This window comes from Hesperophylax consimilis, chromosome 5, assembly GCF_061612785.1.
Source record: "Hesperophylax consimilis isolate HC1 chromosome 5, BYU_Hcon_1.0, whole genome shotgun sequence".
Taxonomy (NCBI): Eukaryota; Metazoa; Arthropoda; class Insecta; order Trichoptera; family Limnephilidae; genus Hesperophylax; species Hesperophylax consimilis.
The window spans coordinates 35,239,981-35,256,848 of NC_142840.1; the positions used below are offsets into that span (position 1 = coordinate 35,239,981).

Below are 16,868 nucleotides of genomic sequence, written 5' to 3' on the forward strand. Positions count from 1 at the left end.
TAATTTTATTTATCTCAACTGGTAGGTACCTATTCAAATGAAACAAAATGAGAGAACGTGATTTTTATTTGTTCCACGTTATTCCAATATAATTTATTTTGTTACAACACGATTGAAAATAAATGAAGGGCACGAAAAGCATTTCCAAAAGAATAGGATTTATTTTCAGGTGATATATTTCCCTGACAGGACACTTTTTGTCGACACACCTATGTATTTTGGCATAAATCTCTTTATCCAAGTTACCAACCTTGTGAATTGGCGAGGTAGTTATAAGTGCCGGTCACAGGCGGCGCTAGTCACTTCCGTCACACACTGCGCATTGCGACAACGCGCGGACGCAACTAACGTCATGTAACAAGATGGCGATCGTACTGCAGCGTCTTGTTTATGTTGTTTGTCCTGTGTCTGCATAAATACTATTTGATGTCGACCTATTACAAAACATGAGTGCGTATAATCTTTATCCTAACTTAAAAATTCCGTAAAAATACGTGATACCCTTCATTTTGGTTGTTTTAGTAACCACTGACATTTCCCTCCCAAATCATTTGTAGTAATTTGTGGGATTGTGCGAGATCAGAATTCTATGTGAAATGCAATGAAACTACTGTGAATGCTGTGCGAATGCTATCGTGTTTCTATTTAGAGAAACGGTGGATTAATTACTGTGCGAATTGCATTATGTGCCGTCCTTTCAGTTTTGCAACATAACCAATGAAGATTAAATCAGATTTTGACATCACCGAGCACGCGATATTGCAAGCAAATATCGACAAAGTGTCAGAGCTCGGGGGGCTTCGGGGCTCTCTATCGGGCTCCCCCGGCTCCAAGTGGGGCTCAGCGCCGCTCGAGGGGCAGGACACTCACTACGACACCCTTCGACAGGTGAGCGCTGAAATATCCGCCCAAATATTGTGCCATACATAATTCGCCGGGAATTCAGCTAGCAGCCAACAAACTAATGCTACAAACTTCTTGTTTCGTTAGGATACGTCATGTTATTCAGTTCAAAACTCTCATTCGGGAAAACAGTTGTGTTAAATCTTTCGAATGTCAAGTGCAAGCAATGTTTTGTGTTGTTGATACGAGAATGTTTGTTTGGAGATATTACTGAAAGGACATAACCCTAGCTGTTCAAATACGGTGACGAGTACATGAACTTGATGAATACTTTTCTAAGAAACCTCCACGGGATATTCCTTATCTCTTGTTTACACATGATATCCCAATGTTTCAACACTGACCCCGTGTTATTATTGTGAATGTTATATTATTCATAAATAATTCCCGAGATTAACTTATGTGCTTAGAGATATGGTGATGGGTAATGCTCACCTCATAAATTCACCATGTCTTGGCTATTATGTATTTTTTGTAAATATTGTATATTAGCATTATGTTTTTCTCCAGCACTAATTATTTTAAATTAACGTATTTGACATTATCAATAAATAGTGAAGAATTTTCGCTATGCTGCTGGTTTCAAGAATTCCCATTAAACTCTCGCCTTCTGCAATAATGGATCAAATTTGTAAGAAAGCCTTGAAATGAAAAAGTTTTTTTTTATAAATATTATTTGTTAAGTCAACCGAATTTATTACCGCAATAGTAACATTTTGAAATATAATTGCCAAGTTAGAACTAGATTTCATTACCCATTTTACGACAGATCTTGGTTTACTAACAGTGAGTTTTAAAAAACAATTATTGATAAATAGTGAAATAACATGTTTTTAAAAATTTATCTTTGCTAAATAATTCTAATATTTTTTGCTATTGTTGATGAAATCGTTGGGTAAGCTTCGGTTTATGGGTGAAATTCCTAAAAATTAAAACTAGTTATTTTTATACTAACTTTGGGCCGGGGAATCCGAATCTGGAAGAATTAGGTGGCGGCAAGCAATATTAACTGAATTACACGACTTTAAAATTTCGACGCACAAACAATTTAACTGGCCATTTTGAACGCTTTCTGACAATAAAACTAGTTATCTTTATACATCTTTATACTAACTTTGGGCCGGGGAATCCGAATCCGAAAGAATTAGGTTGGGGCAAGCAATATAAACTGAAATACATGACTTAAAAATTTTAGATGCAAACAATATACAACGCCATTGTCAATGCGTTTTTTTGACAATAAATCCATAGAAAAATAACCAAAGATATATAAAATTAAGTGTTGCTAGTAAGCAATAATATCAATAACGTAAAATAACATGTTTATAATTTCAGTAATATTTCATATTTAAACAGTTAGATTTAGGTTTATTATCACGAAAGGTGAGTTTTTATGTCGGGGGAGACGAAAAAATATGCATTTTATATTTTAATTTTGCTAACATTATTTCATTTACGTAAAGTATTCAGATACATTTTATTCACTTTTGTATCACAAACCATGTTACACAAACCTAGCGTAGCCGCTAAACTACTTGAAAACTGGGATGTTTTCTTGCCTTGACGCGAGAAGGCGCTACGAAGGGGGCACTTTCTTTTCTATCACAAACCATGTTACACAAACCTAGCGTAGCCGCTAAACTACTTGAAAACTGGGATGTTTTCTTGCCTTGACGCGAGTAGGCGCTACGAAGGGGGCACTTTCTTTTCTATCACAAACCATGTTACACAAACCTAGCGTAGCCGCTAAACTACTTGAAAACTGAAATACGTAAATACTTACGTAAATGAAATAATGTTAGCAAAATTAAAATATAAAATGCATATTTTTTCGTCTCCCCCGACATAAAAACTCACCTTTCGTGATAATAAACCTAAATCTAACTGTTTGAATATGAAATATTACTGAAATTATAAACATGTTATTTTACGTTATTGATATTATTGCTTACTAGCAACACTTAATTTTATATATCTTTGGTTATTTTTCTATGGATTTATTGTCAAAAAAACGCATCGACAATGGCGTTGTATTTTGTTTGAATCTAAAATTTTTAAGTCATGTATTTCAGTTTATATTGCTTGCCCCAACCTAATTCTTTCGGATTCGGATTCCCCGACCCAAAGTTAGTATAAAGATGTATAAAGATAACTAGTTTTATTGTCAGAAAGCGTTCAAAATGGCCAGTTAAATTGTTTGTGCGTCGAAATTTTAAAGTCGTGTAATTCAGTTAATATTGCTTGCCGCCACCTAATTCTTCCAGATTCGGATTCCCCGGCCCAAATTTAGTATAAAAATAATTAGTTTTAATTTTTAGGAATTTCACCCATAAACCGAATTTTTTCCAAATCGTTTAAACTATCTTTTTCTTAGGATGGGTTGTTTCATAGAATTTGAGCAATTCATCAAATTTCAACGTTCATTTGCGAGTTCTGTGAATGTCCTATTCAAGTTCTGTTATTATATCATTATAGGCCAGTTACTTGACACAACTGAAATAATGACAGAACTTGAAAATGAACTTTGAAATGAAGAATTGTTAAAATTTTCTGAAACAAATAATCCTTACTTTTCATTAAGTTAGTTCATATTTTGATTTCTTGTAGATAATTAGAATGAAGAAGAACACAAGAAATGCCTTGTGGGAGTGTTTCGTGATGAAAAATATTTGGTAAATCGATGCTTAAATTTCAAATGCAAAACTCTGTTTACGTAATTCAAATGCTATGGAGATCTACAATGTCAGGCGAGTGCATAAATGAACCACTCACTAGATCAATATCTTCGGGTTTTTAGTACTGAGCCCATGGGTCCTAATGTTTGCCATAGATAAAAGTCTGTAACTGAAAAATATACGTCACTACTACACATACTCACCATGGACTAGGATAGAAACTATAAAAAAGGCGTAACCATAGACAATATAATTCTCATTCGGAGCCAATCCCATTCACTAGCCTAAAATTTTGTTCTGAGATGAACAATCAACCTGTCGTAAAAATAAACTAAAATGACCTAAAATCCTTTAAATAAAGGAAGAACATTTATAAGATTATCAAATATGAAATGTTTTTTTACGACAGTAACGAATTTTGATTTTTCTCTGCTTTTAACAGAAAAATGAAAAACACAGAAGATTTTTGTATTTCGTAATAAATTCTAATCTATCAATCCGTATTGACCATTTGCGAAAAAGACTAGGGTACTCCAAAACTCGGAAACCGATGTCGAATCGATCCTCACATCCTTTCACATCGCACTTAACATTTTTTGACATTTTCATGTTTTGACAGCGGCCTATAAACATGCATGAAGTTCGCACTGGTTTGTGGAAAATATACGTCACAGATACACAGCCATAGAGATTTACCGTGTCTTTTTTTCTGACCCACTTTTTTCTCGGAGTTATACCCCCCTGGGCGAGTGCAAGTCAGGCAGGGTGCTAGGCTTTTGAGCTAAATGGAACATTTGTATCCATTCAAATTCGTATGGAAGGCATTTCTAGTTTTCTTCTTTAATCTATGGTTTTATCAGTAATTTGTGCTGCTTACATTGGACCATAAATAAACCACTCACTAGATCGATATCTTCGAGCTTTTTGTATCAAACAAATTGGTCCTAAAAAACCATAGATATGCCAATAATATAGACAGTACAATTCTCATTCGGAGCCTACTTATTATACTATACACCGATGAAAAACTCCATACACTTTCACAGTTTTTCATTCGTATCATATGACATCACAATATTTCAGTTCCTATTTTCTATCGGAGTTATACCCCCCTGTATTGGACTCATAAATTTAAAACCACACATATTTTGCTGCATCATTCGTTTAAGTATCAGTAATTTACACTATTTTATTAGCAGTCAGTATTGACAATACCTAGTAACAATTATTTCAAATGCTTATTGAATGTCGCTGTTGTGAAGGTAAAGTTTAGAGGATATGAAAGTTTTTTTTTATATAATCCACAAATTCACTCTAGTGTGCCTAAGCTGCATTTTGAGGAGATGAGATAATATTTCATAAGCGTAAATTTACAATTTGAAACAGTATTTAGTAGTTACTTAATTTTTATCTTGATAGACTCAAATAGTATTGAAAATCATATCTATACTTAGATAGACACTAATTGTTTGAATTTTAAATATTCCTTGTTTTATTTAGCTCTCATCGGACGTGTTTCTTTCGTTGTAGTAATGTGTGAATGTGTGTATTTGCAGACAATGCCTTCAGCAAGCGGAGTGGGTGTCAACATTCCATCCAACGAAGAATGTGGTATTAAAGATGTCTGGAAACATAACTTAGAAGAGGAGTTCCGGACGATAAGACAGGTAAGAAGTTCTTCATTAACTTGCCTTCTCGCTATTGAGTTATTGAAGCATTAAAATGTTTCTAAAGGTAGTATCAAAGCCCGTCAGTATTGCTGTGTTCTTATAATCTCACGTCTGGGGCTAATATTGTCGGTCTGTTGTGGTGACACTAACTTGTCGCTTTAGAAACTGTGCTCGGAATTCTACCTGTGGTGTTTTATGGATAAACTTGTGGATAAAATAATGTGATAGTGGTTTAATTTAGTGATTACTTTGATTGAAGGTGGTGAAGAAATACCATTGGGTGGCCATGGACACAGAGTTCCCCGGAGTTGTGGCTCGACCAATAGGAGAGTTCAGATCTACGGCCGATTACCAATATCAACTTCTCAGGTACACAACCTATTATAGTCTTTTCTGTTTGAAAGTATTATATATGTAAATGATTTTTACAGGTTTTTTCCGACTTTTTTTTCTTGTCATATCCATAAATTGTTTGATTGTGACTGACACACTTGAATTGTGTTTTGACAGTAATCTTTTTATGTTTCAATGTGTAGTTATTTATATTTACCTATCGTGATTAATTAACTAAATTCATTTTCATTTTTTCATTATCTGAGATAACAATTTGGGAGGCGGCTATGGGTGCCGCCGCCCGGTAACCATTTATTGGATAACCAACACCCCTGCCATAGGTCACCCCAAGTGGTTCGCTATATTTGTTGACTTAGCAGGGCAGCCAGGGTTCATGGGGCGAGATTTGTCTAGGATGGATTCATACGTCTGTCACTCCTGGACACTTAGACCCCAGATTCCTACTCACCCCTTATACCTTTTTCCTTCCCAGAACTTCCTCTCCTTCCTTTCCATAAAAAGACCGTCCACACAGCATCCCCAAAGATGACATAGGGCATATGCATATGCTGAGGGATTTTTTTTTCTCAGGGCCTTCTGTGTGGAGCTAATGTAAAAAAAAAACAGACTGATGTCTTCCACGATTTAGAAAATCTGAAAGTCTCAATCCTTGTGAAATAGTTAACATACTAATAGAGACATTCTATTATTTAGTCAGTTATTTACATGGCCTGATTAATATTGCAGATGTAATGTGGATTTGTTACGAATTATACAACTGGGACTCACCTTTATGGACGAAAACGGTAAAACCCCTCCCGGCTATACCACATGGCAGTTTAATTTCAAATTTAACCTGCAGTAAGTATCACTTTATATTTATTTACACTTGTTATTAATCATTGATGAAGATTATATTTTCGACAACTCTCAACGAAAATATGAAACAGACACAGAAAATATAATGGTATCGGTCACAACTGATACTTACTAACTTCATGTTTACCACTGTACACTATTGCAATTATGTTGAATTTATTATAACATTCTTATACTTGACTGTAGCGATAGGTAATGACTCACTTTATGACCGTGAGCCACGGTACCAGCTCAATATTTTCATACGGCTCAAAGAGTGCACTCAAACGGCTCAAACGAACGGGAGCCGTGAGCTCAGGGTATATGAGCAATGAGAATACTGTAAGAGAATTCTGAAATATCTCCTGATAAAAAGACTAACCGTTCAATTGAGCCGTGGCACAGTTTACCGGGAGCATACGAATATGGCTCGTCAAAAAGAGCAAACTCGATTATCCTTTTTGCTCATGAACGAATCATCGCTACTTGACTGGCGGTTATCACTGTAATATAGTGGGGTTAGTTTAGAATTTTTTATTTTTTTATTTATTGTTTTGTTTATTTGTAGGTATCAAGCTTCTAGCTTTCTCTCATTGAAACAGTTGCATAATGTTGCTTTGCAACGCAAACTCTGAACTTTGCATGATATGAAATTAAATTCACTTTAAAACTACCAAATATTTACAATTCGATTGACTTGAATACCGTGATCACTTAACTTCTAAATAAACTGCTGAAAATTGAGAAATCTATAAAAACTAACTGTTTTCATCAAATGAAATTTGTCTCAACTAAATGCACATATTATTAGGAATGAGTGGAATTCAATTTTTATCTGCTTATCTGCTTTACGGTACTTATAGCGATACGTTGATTCATGTTAATATCTCACTTTTGTAAGGAAATAAGTTGTACAAAACCAGCATTCTTTTGTAAGAAGCTAAACTTCAATTCAAATTATGTTATTTCATAAATGTTTTTAAACGTCTATTGTAGCATGTACACATTTGTGTTAAGTGATAAAGTTACAGATTGATGGCTATCTATCTAAACATGTATTATTGTGACTACCATTTGCATTCATTTGCAGATCTATTGTTTGTGAAAGTATTGACATAAACAGTAATGCCAAATAACATTGCGTCAATGTATTTGTTTGCATTTCCAGGGAAGACATGTATGCACAAGACTCCATAGATTTACTGCAGAACTCTGGTCTTCAGTTCAGGAAACACGAGGAAGATGGAATAGAACCACTGGAATTTGCAGAACTTCTCATGACCTCCGGTAATTCGCCTTTTTCTGCTTACAGTCTAATGTAATTCAATAACAAATAATAATCCCTGGCACCAGCCATTTTTGTATGGTCTATGCATATTCTAAATTAAAAAGATTACGTTTTTATATATGTTGATAGTTTAATAATTATGTAATTCAATTTAGTATTCAAGGGTCTGTAATGTACACAAGAATTAAATACAAAACAAAACATTTTTTCTCTCATTGCAGGAATCGTCCTAATGGACAACATAAAATGGCTCAGTTTCCACTCGGGCTACGACTTTGGCTACCTCCTGAAGCTTCTCACGGACCAACACCTCCCGCAGGATGAGAGTGACTTCTTTGAGAGCCTCCGGCTATACTTCCCCACCGTCTATGATGTTAAGGTATGTCCTCTCCTGTTGATCTTATTCCGACATCTTCATTAGATAAAGACATCTATGATCCTCTCTTTAACGATTACGAAATCTTTTATGATATATTGACTCTAATCTGTTCTTTCATCAACTAACTACCGGATATCATGTAAGTCGACTTCCTCAGAAGACCCGGGAAACAAATCAGCATCGTTTTTCAAACTCATTTATTGTTTGTTACACACAAATCGGGGATCTAGGATCATTTTGCTTATTTTGCATAAATTATAATTAGCCCTGTGATTTGTAATTTTTTTGTTCTGTTTTTACGGTTCCATGATAACTCGACACAGTGACAATTCAACACACTTTTAAAAAGTGATATAAAGTCATTAGAGACGATGAAAAATAAAAAAATAAAAATTTTAACCTAACCTAACCTACTTAACCAAGTTAATAAAGTTTTTGTTTCATGACTTTCCATGACTTTATATAACTTTTTAAAGATGTGATGAATTATCATTGTGATGATTTATCCGGTCACAGTGAGAAAAACAATTTTGGGAATGCTCAATTGAGGGTTTTTTAAGTAAAATATGGAGAGGAAGTTCTGGGAAGGAAAAATGTACGAGGGGTGGATAGGAATCGGGGGGCTGTGTGTCCAGGAGTGATGTATGAATCCATCCCTCCCACTGCGGTGCAAGGCATTGGGTCGAGAGTCCAGCTGGAGAGATCAAAGGGTCTCCCTCAACCAGCCTTTCCTGATTTGCAGGCAGCCGGTTCCCGCCCCTCAGCTGGTAGGCAGATGCATCCACCAACAAGACCTGGACGTACCTCATCCCATTAGCCCGGGCTCCCCTGCCTTTTTTTAAATTTTTTTTTTATATTAACTCCACACAGGAGGCCCTGAAGAAAATAATTTCCCTCAGGGCCTATGTCATCTTTGGGGATGCTGTGTGGAGGGTCTTTTTGTGGAGAGGAAGGAGTGAACATGGGTCTTGAAGAGTCCCATGTTGTAGGAGGGAGGAAACACAGAGGCCGGCAGTTTGTTCCACAGCCGAGCTGTTGAACTTAAGAACGAATCGTAGAAGCGACCCGTTCTCATGTGACAAATGTCAACCGTGTACAAATGTTGGGCGCGCGTTTGGCGTGTATCCCGACTACGCACCGGTGCCGAAGGGATCGATGACGCTAGTTGCTCAGAGCATCTTCCATTGTAATACCGATAGAACAAGGACAGCATACCTACCTGACGCCTGTGCTCTAAAGATTGCAGTCCGTTTGTTAAGATTGGGGAATCTATCAAACGGACCGCCCGTTTCTGCACAGAGTCAAGGGTTTTTTTCAGGTATTTTGGGGCTCCAGACCAGAGATGGCTGCCAAATTCGACAGTAGGGCGCACTTGCGATTTGTACAGGGTGAGCAGTTGTGTACTATTAAAGTATCTGCGGGCCCTGTACAGTACGCCCAGCTTCTGAGAGGCCAACTTTACTCTAGCTTCGATGGAGCCCCCGTACCTGAGCTGGTCACTTATAGTTACACCAAGCATATCAATGGAAGGCCTGTTCGGAAGATTGCTTCCGTTGAAGGAGACTAGATTATCATTTGGATCCCTTTTAGACGTAATCAGACAGGATTGGGTCTTTGAAACATTAAATTCGACGAGATAAGTATCAATATAGCAAACCACTTGGAGTGACCTATGGCAGAGGTTTTGATTATTCATTGAATGGTTTCTGGGCCGTATACCTGCCTCCCAAATTACCCTTTGTTTTCTGAAAAATAGATTGACTTGAGGTATGCATAATATGTTTTCTTGCTCTGGCTAATGTGCCAAAGTCTTTTTCTTGACTTAAGACTACATGGTATGCTGACGACTTTAGCATGAATCTAATGTAATTTGTAATGCAATGATTTCAACACTGTTGTTCTCCATTGTCCGCAGTACCTCATGAAGCTGTGCAAGAACCTGAAGGGCGGTCTGCAAGAGGTTGCAGAGCAGCTGGAACTGCGCCGAGTGGGCCCCCAACACCAGGCTGGCTCGGACTCACTCCTCACGGGGATGGCCTTCTTCAAGATTAAAGAGGTAAACAGACTGCCTTAATGTGTACTTTACGCAAGTGAGTGTAGCACTGTTGGAAGATGCCGCAGTTTATGCCTTCAAACCATTGAATGAGTTCAGTTCCGATGAGTTGTTCCGAGCTGCCCCTGTAGGGTGAAGATAATTCTAACAGTAGATGACCTCCGATAAACCTGCGTTAGAAGTGGGTGATTTCTATTCAGTATTCTGTCTGCTATAGTTGCCTACAAAAATTGAGTAATGTAATTTCTAATTGGCGGGTATAAACTACTACCTACTTATTATATAGTGAAACCTCTATGTATCTTTTTTGAAGGGTCGTATTGAAATAGACTATGAAGTGAATGTGTGAATAAAGCAAAAAGCTAATATATATTTTTTTTAACAATTCATTTAAAATCAAACTGCCGCGATTCATAAACGCTTGACTACATCAAAGCATTTTTCAGCAGAATTTTTGCCACTTATTATTTTTAATTTTGAAGAGTACGCACTTTTTTCACTGGCCTGTTCATTTTTACAGTTGAAATGTTCAAAACTAGAACATAAAAAGATAAACACATTCGTGCACCGCTATGTCTAACGACAACTAATGTAAGAACCAGTAGCCGGTAGCTATAGATTTAGTAAAGTAGTACACACATGCATTATTCCTGATGCGGTAAAACGATACACAGAGGAACGATCGATACAATCTATTTTTGCGAGTTTTTTATGAAATTATTTCAGGACTGGAAGAAATAAACGACACAAGCGGAAAAACGAATTCAAAGATTTCACTATTCAATGAGGCTAGTGTAGATGTATTGTATAAAGTGTAATGTTTGATAACAGAGGAAGGCACCGCACTTCATGGTTCCATAATCTACGGGGGCATCGGAAGAAGTATTGATTGATGTAGATCTCCACTATTGGTCCAGCGAACACCTTAATGGGCTGGGTTTGCCAGTTTTCGTCCACAGCGACTTCTCCACGACAATATGCATAGTTCAGAAGGTGTGTGACTCATGTATTGCATGTGTGTTGTAGATCTTCTTCGACGACAACATCGAGAGCTCGAGCGGCCACCTGTACGGGCTGGGCGCGCCGTTTTCCGTCAATGGCAACTCCTTCCACGACAACGGAGACAACAGCAGCTCATCGTGATTCCGAGACTCTACTTTATGAACAATCCACTCATTAGTCAATACACAATGCTTATTTATTCGTGTAAATCAGACATTTAGTTTTGACGGCACCAAACCAGCGGGTCCCGCTTGTACCAAGTGACATTGTGGCACTTTACCGTGATAGTTTCCCCTTTTCGGGGATTGATTCAAGTGTGACTGATTCAAGACACCACTACAGGTGTGACCTTTCCATTCTCTCATCGTTCAAAATGTTATCAGTGAAGTGTTAAGTGAAAAATTTTATCCGATACCGGCTTATAAAGATGTTTTCGTTTTCAATATTATAAATATGTACAATATTGTAATTGTCATGAATAGAAACTAAAGTCAATGATATTGACACTCGGAATATTGTGTTAACTATTTTATAAATGTTTTTTTAATACACGATAGTTTTAAGTATAAATATGTCTTACTTGTAGAACTCCTCCTACAACTTATTAAAATCCCTTCAATTTTTCAGCTTTCGCTTCAATCTATTATTTGCTTTTTATAGTTACTATTATTATTCTAATCAAACTCCAGTTTTGATTGTTTCCTATCAAATAATAATCAATCACTAACTGTTGATCGGAATGTCTTATTTTATCCTAAAATATGTTGATTGTGATCTTACGATTCTATAGAAGCCTTACCAATATTCAGTAGAACCTTGTTAATTCGAAATCCACAGGACTTCGAAAACCAAATGAATTCCCATATGATTCGTAATTTTAAGATAAAAAAAAATTATCTGAAAGGTCGTGTTCCGCCGTCGCTCTCTCAAATTTAGGTAGGTATTTGAAGTATGTGATTTCGTAATAATTATTGAAATTCAATTTTCGCAGCTGATTACTGTTGCAGTCGACCCTTTAGATTCAGATATTCAAAGTAAATACTTAAAATATTATTTTTTATGTTCACGGCAGGGCCTCCGAATTCAGATATTAGAAGTAATTTGTAAAAAAAAATTTTTAAATCATTATTTCACACCCGATTAGCTTCGTGGCTGGCCTTTCCAATTTAGATAAAGATTCTTAAAAATATGACAATTTTTGTGTAAATCAAAATTTCGCAGACGATCGCCGTCGCGGTCATGTGAAATGAAATGACATTCACATGTAAATTGAAAAATCAAGGTCGATTATCATCGCGGCCCGCCTGTTACATTCAGAATTACAACATAGTACGTTGTATAAATGCGTAAATTGATTTCCACAGGCGATCAATCTGTCACAACATTATATATTTTCGCACAACTAAATTTTTTTTTAAATTATACAGACAAAATTTCGTGTGCGGACCAAAGTATATTTCCAATTTCGAATTAACGAGTTCTAAATAAAAAAATAAAAAAATAAAATGTTTACTAAAAAATTACTGGGTATTTTATTCCCGCAAAAATTTCAACTTGTGCATTCTTTTTCGAATTATCGGGATTCAATTAACGAGGTTCTACTGTAATTAGAATATTTGGAATATAATATATCATGTAGTGATTTGTTGCATTTTTAGTCATGCGATTGCGACGTACGAGATACTCGATAATTCGAAATTTTCAACAAAGTATATCCTCAGTATTTTTTTTCATAAAACATGGTTTTTTTAATTCGAAATTTATTTATGTGTCCGAGCACGAAATTTTTTTCGTGCAATTAAAAAAAAATCGATCTTTGTGAAAATAAATCATAAAATTTTAATCTAAAAGACAGCGTTAGTGGTAAAACACTGAAAAATTTATTTTTACCTGGTTATACATCGTTCTAATTAGTATTATTATTTTGTGAGTCTGAATCGTTTTACACTGGAATGTCATATTTTTTCGAATTTATTTTGAATATCCGAGTTTGAAGGGCTGAAAAAATTCTTTTTATTCAGAAATATGTCGTAGTTTTACAAATTTACACCAAATATCTGAATTTAAAAGGTCGGCCGCGAAATTTCGATTTACGCGTAAATATATTGTATTTTTTCGAATTATTTTGAATATCTGAATTTATAGGGACAGTCGCGACGAAAATCTGCCGCGAAATTTCAATTTACGAACTTACTTCGAATATATGAGTTACCAACCGCGGTAGTAATTGTCTGCGAAAAAGGGGTGGCCGAGGAACTCAATGCCCGGCGTCATTTTTTTTTTTCTTCGATAAAATTTCAAATTACGTGGGAATTCGATATTTGATTTTTGATGTCCCATGGATTTCGAATTAACGAGGTTCTACTGTACGTCGCAATCACGTGAGTCATATTGCTGCATGTGGACAGTGTCTTATATTCTGCATGAAAAGATTTATTATGTCTTGAAGGTACTTAAAAATCTATTAACCCAAAAATTAATGCTGCTGAAAAGATGTTCCTGTGGTAAAAAATATAAACACTATTTTGTGGGGCCTTATAGTATGGATAAAAAAATTGTGCTGCTTCCAGAAAAAAACAAAAACTAGGTAACAAATAAAAAGTTTTTTTTTCCGAATTCCAGTCTTTCATGATTGTACCTAGTTATTTTACTTGAGATTTCCAGCTATGCATGCTCTATAGGAAATTACCCTCAGACGCATGAGCACTTCTTTTGTTCTGAGAGACATCTGTGAATACTATTGCAAACTTTCTTTGAGACCTTTATGCTAACCGATAATTCTATATCATGTCCGATTTGCAAAAATTCATCACAAGTTAGAGTGAATAAGTTCTCATAGATGATCGTTTTCATTAGCAAAATGATTTAATTCAGAAACACGAGAGCTGCAAATTATCGTTAAAAAACATTTAACCGGTCAGGCTAATTTTGTTCGCTTTTGGGAACAACTCGTATTGTCTCATGGAAATCGTTGAATCTCCCTGACTGTCATAGTGAGAAATATGATCTATAAGGTCTTAGAAATAGAAAACACCACGCTTTATATTCAATTATAGAAGTTAACCACAGAATAATTGTTCATAAATTGTGCACCTTTATGAAACCATACTTTCCTAACGCAATAAAATAAAAGTGAAAATTTATGATTTTTTTTAGAAATGTAACGATAAAAAGTGAGGTGATCGTAACGCTTGAAATACATTTGTGTAATAAAAGTGTTTTTTTTTTCGTCACCAGAAATTTTAGCTAGAAAAAAACGTAAGGTGAGCCATTTTTAGAACTTTTTTATGTTTGCATAGAAAAACTTTGTGTATTTCTAATAATAAATTTTATAACAGTTTTCAGTTTTTGGATACATTCCGAAATATTCCATTTATTTGGTTTTATTTCAAAACGGAAATACTCCGACCTTCTGTCAAAATATGGCAGAGGCCTGAAGAGTTAAATGTTTTCACTGGGAATTATTTGACCATTCCCGTGAAGTCTACTCTGAATTAATTTTTGTCTAATAATAACCAAACTATTTGCATTTACCTTTAATTTCCTCCACATTCTTCTTCGGCATGTAGGTTGTGTATTATTATTATTATGTAATGAGCAGGCAGCATTCTGCTGATGCGCTCATATCTGATTTCACAACAAGTTTGACAGTAATTGAGTTGTTTTAAGTTTGAACTAAGTCCTTTCTTCTCTCCAAATGTGAATCCAATAGAGCTTTGAATTGATTTATATTTGTTGCATCGATGACATGTTGTGGGAGTTTATTCCAAGCATCCACTACTCGCAAGCACTATTTGCAAGGAAGTGTTTTCTAGGATTAGATGCAAAAGGAGTTTTGGTAATTTTTTTGAGTGTCCACGCAGATTTTTATTTTTATTAGTAGTGAAGATTTCTTGGATGCTAGGGCAACTGTAATGTCCAGATAAAATTTTGAAAGTCTCGATCAAGTCACCCCTTTCTCTTCTTTCTTGGAAGGTTGGTAATCTTAGTTCCTAGAGTCTAACTTCGTATCGTAGATCTTTCAGAGCTCTTGGTATTTTAGTGAAACGTCTCTGTACTCTCTCTAACAGATTTATATCTATTAGGTTGTGTATTGTTTTCACAGAGCGTGGGACCCCTTATGTTAATATCTTTAAATAGTATAAAATAAAGTCGCTATCCGCGGCTGTCTGTTTGTTCGCTTAGTTTATCTGAACTACGCAACTGATTTTGATGGGGTTTTCACTATCATTTAGAGAATTTCTTCCCGAAGGTTTATATATAAAATACATGCATATTATATTTATAAAAAGTAGAGAAAAGTCGATGTTTATCCTAGAATTCACATCCTCAAAACTTTACCCCAAATCATTCACAACCCCGTGCAATGCCATGTCAGCTAGTTTAACTATAATATTTTATCTGGCACAAAATAATGTTCTCAGAGTTTTCCCTCTGTTGCGTATGTCAAAAAAAAATGATCAACCAATATTATGTGCAATGTCGAAATTGTTTAATTTAAGTTGGGTTTCCAGCGAATTTTTTTTTTTTGTTTTCCATCGGCCAAGGAAAACAAAAACATTATGGCCCTGCCCCCAATGTTTAATGTTTGCACAAACATTTGGTTCAATATTTGTGGTAATATTGTCGCTGGAGAGCCGTCTTTATACCAGCATTTCTCTACTGGGAAATATTTAACCCACAATCGATTACGATGCGACGGTCTCTGCATATTTTCTATAAAAATCATTCAGGACACACAGTTCTTTCATTTAAAATAGCATTTTCTTTATCTCATGTTTGTTATTATAATTAATTAACAAACACGAGATTAATAATTAATGTAAATACATATAAATAATACTGCGAAAGTGGTTCTTATCGGAGTGGAAAGGATCATAAAGATATTAACATGTGTCAATTCTGTTATTGTACCGTCCACTATTGTGAAATGAAAAAAGCCTCAAGTATCATTAGTACTGGTAATTTTGACTTGCGATTCTTATTGCTTGTTTAATAAGAGATGATGCTTTGTACAAATCCTTTTGAGACTTAGGTATTGCTGACTAAAATTTCCATAAAACACTTATTCATTAATTAATTCGCAAACACATTTTGTGTTTTGTTTACATAAATGTGCAATAAATATTATTTGCAATCCAATGAACTGGTATCCATGTGGGGTCAGTGTGAACCTTGTATACAATAACATAAGTAAAAGGGGTGCATTATTTACTGATTATCTTTTTTTTTTAACATTTTTCAGACATTTTATGGCTTTCATAAAGAGTAAGTAGTAAGTGAATACAAGCATGTGATTCAGTGAAACTTCCTTAACCCCTCAAGGCCTCTGGCATATTCCGAGTCTTTCCGCTTTGTAATTAAATCCAAATGGAATGATGCCAAACGTATCCGAAAACTAAAACCTGTTTTTGAAAGGTGATGGAATACGTTTTCAAATTGTATTATCTACCTTTTATATAAATAAAAATGATCGTTTGTTCAAAATCATAAATCTCCAAAAGTTCTTCACTGATTGCTTTGAAATTTTGACAAAAAGTTGCAGTCGAATACGCATGTGTTTTTATATACCTGTATTATATAGATGTCACCTGTGACAGGTAAAAAAATGCTTTATTAAAAAACCGCGCCATCTGTTGCACAAACATGTTTTTTTTTTAAAACAGCGTCATCTGTTGGATGTAAAAGCAACACGCGCTATAGTTTC

General features: G+C 35.3%; 1 protein-coding gene across 2 annotated transcripts; it reads left to right on the plus strand.

The window, feature by feature from the left end:
• The first annotated feature begins 311 nt into the window (after positions 1–311).
• On the plus strand, positions 312–11,785 carry Pop2 (CCR4-NOT transcription complex subunit Pop2). Of its 2 annotated transcripts, XM_089631831.1 has the most exons (9): positions 315–450; positions 702–888; positions 5,135–5,245; positions 5,508–5,617; positions 6,329–6,442; positions 7,608–7,726; positions 7,949–8,106; positions 10,022–10,162; positions 11,186–11,785. In XM_089631831.1, exons 2-9 carry the CDS (start codon positions 718–720, stop codon positions 11,300–11,302), a joined length of 1,041 nt encoding a protein of 346 aa, XP_089487957.1. In that variant the 5' UTR covers positions 315–450; positions 702–717; the 3' UTR covers positions 11,303–11,785. The 2 variants fall into 2 exon arrangements, with proteins under 2 accessions (XP_089487958.1, XP_089487957.1); XM_089631832.1 differs by lacking the exon at positions 702–888 and having other exon boundaries at positions 312–450.
• Positions 11,786–16,868: the final 5,083 nt, after the last annotated feature.